Here is an 869-nt window from a genome sequence, read left to right on the forward strand (position 1 = left end):
TGTCACCGCAGGAGATCCAGCAGTTCGCCCTCCTGCTCCGCGAGTACCGCCTGGGCACGCCGGTGCGGGAGTACTGCGCCGAGCTCCTGCGCCTCTACGGGGACCGCAGGAAATTCCTCCTCCTGGGTGAGTGTCTGGGCTCCCGCTGCAGCCACCCTGTGTCACCATGTCACCCTGGTGATGTCTGTGCATCGCTTGGGGACGGGGTGCTGGTGCTGGGTGCGCTCCGGGGGGTGTTGGGACCTCGCTGCTTGCGGGGGACGGGACGGGATGAGCCCCCTGCAAGCAGCCGGTGGGGGTGGCTGGCATCGCGCCCCAGCGCTGCCCACCCGGGCAGGGTCACCCTCAGGCTCACGGTGCCCATGGCAGGAATGAGGCCCTTCATCCCCGACCAAGACATCGGGTACTTTGAGACCTTCCTGGAGAGCATCGGCATCCGGGAGGGCGGGATCCTCACCGACAGCTTCGGCCGCATCAAGCGCAGCATGAGTAACACGTCGGCCTCGGCCGTGCGCAGCTACGACAGCTGGTCCCTGCGCTCCGAGTCCGAGTCCTTCAACCGCATGATCACGGACATCACCCACGACATCGAGGCACTGGCGCAGGATGAGGAAGAGGAGGAGGAGGAAGAGGACAACTACCTGTGAGGGAGTGCCGAAACCCAGCGGTCCCCTCCCCGCTCGCCAGCGCGGTGCTGCACCTCCAAGCCCAGACTTGCCAGCTGCCCAGCTCTGCTCCAGTGCCTGGGAGGGGGGACATTGTCTCCCCCCTTTGTCACTGCAGGAGGGGACAGGGGCTCTGCACCGCCCTGGCAGCTCTCGGCAGGGCTGACGGCATCGCGGGGCAGCTGTGGCGGGGGGGGGGGCCCC

The 869-nt window shown here is 67.8% G+C and overlaps 1 protein-coding gene across 1 annotated transcript; it reads left to right on the forward strand.

Moving 5' to 3' along the window:
* Positions 1-8: 8 nt before the first annotated feature.
* On the forward strand, positions 9-736 carry LOC103920538 (cerebral cavernous malformations 2 protein-like; the record flags this gene model as incomplete). The annotated part of the gene is made up of 2 exons (XM_009328285.1): positions 9-126; positions 370-736. Coding segments are annotated over 2 exons (396 nt in total), but the record flags the coding sequence as incomplete, so codon positions are not given.
* Between the last annotated feature and the right edge of the window lie 133 nt (positions 737-869).

The sequence above is a fragment of the Pygoscelis adeliae genome, unplaced genomic scaffold (assembly GCF_000699105.1).
Source record: "Pygoscelis adeliae isolate BGI_AS28 unplaced genomic scaffold, ASM69910v1 Scaffold1737, whole genome shotgun sequence".
In the NCBI taxonomy this organism is placed as follows: Eukaryota; Metazoa; Chordata; class Aves; order Sphenisciformes; family Spheniscidae; genus Pygoscelis; species Pygoscelis adeliae.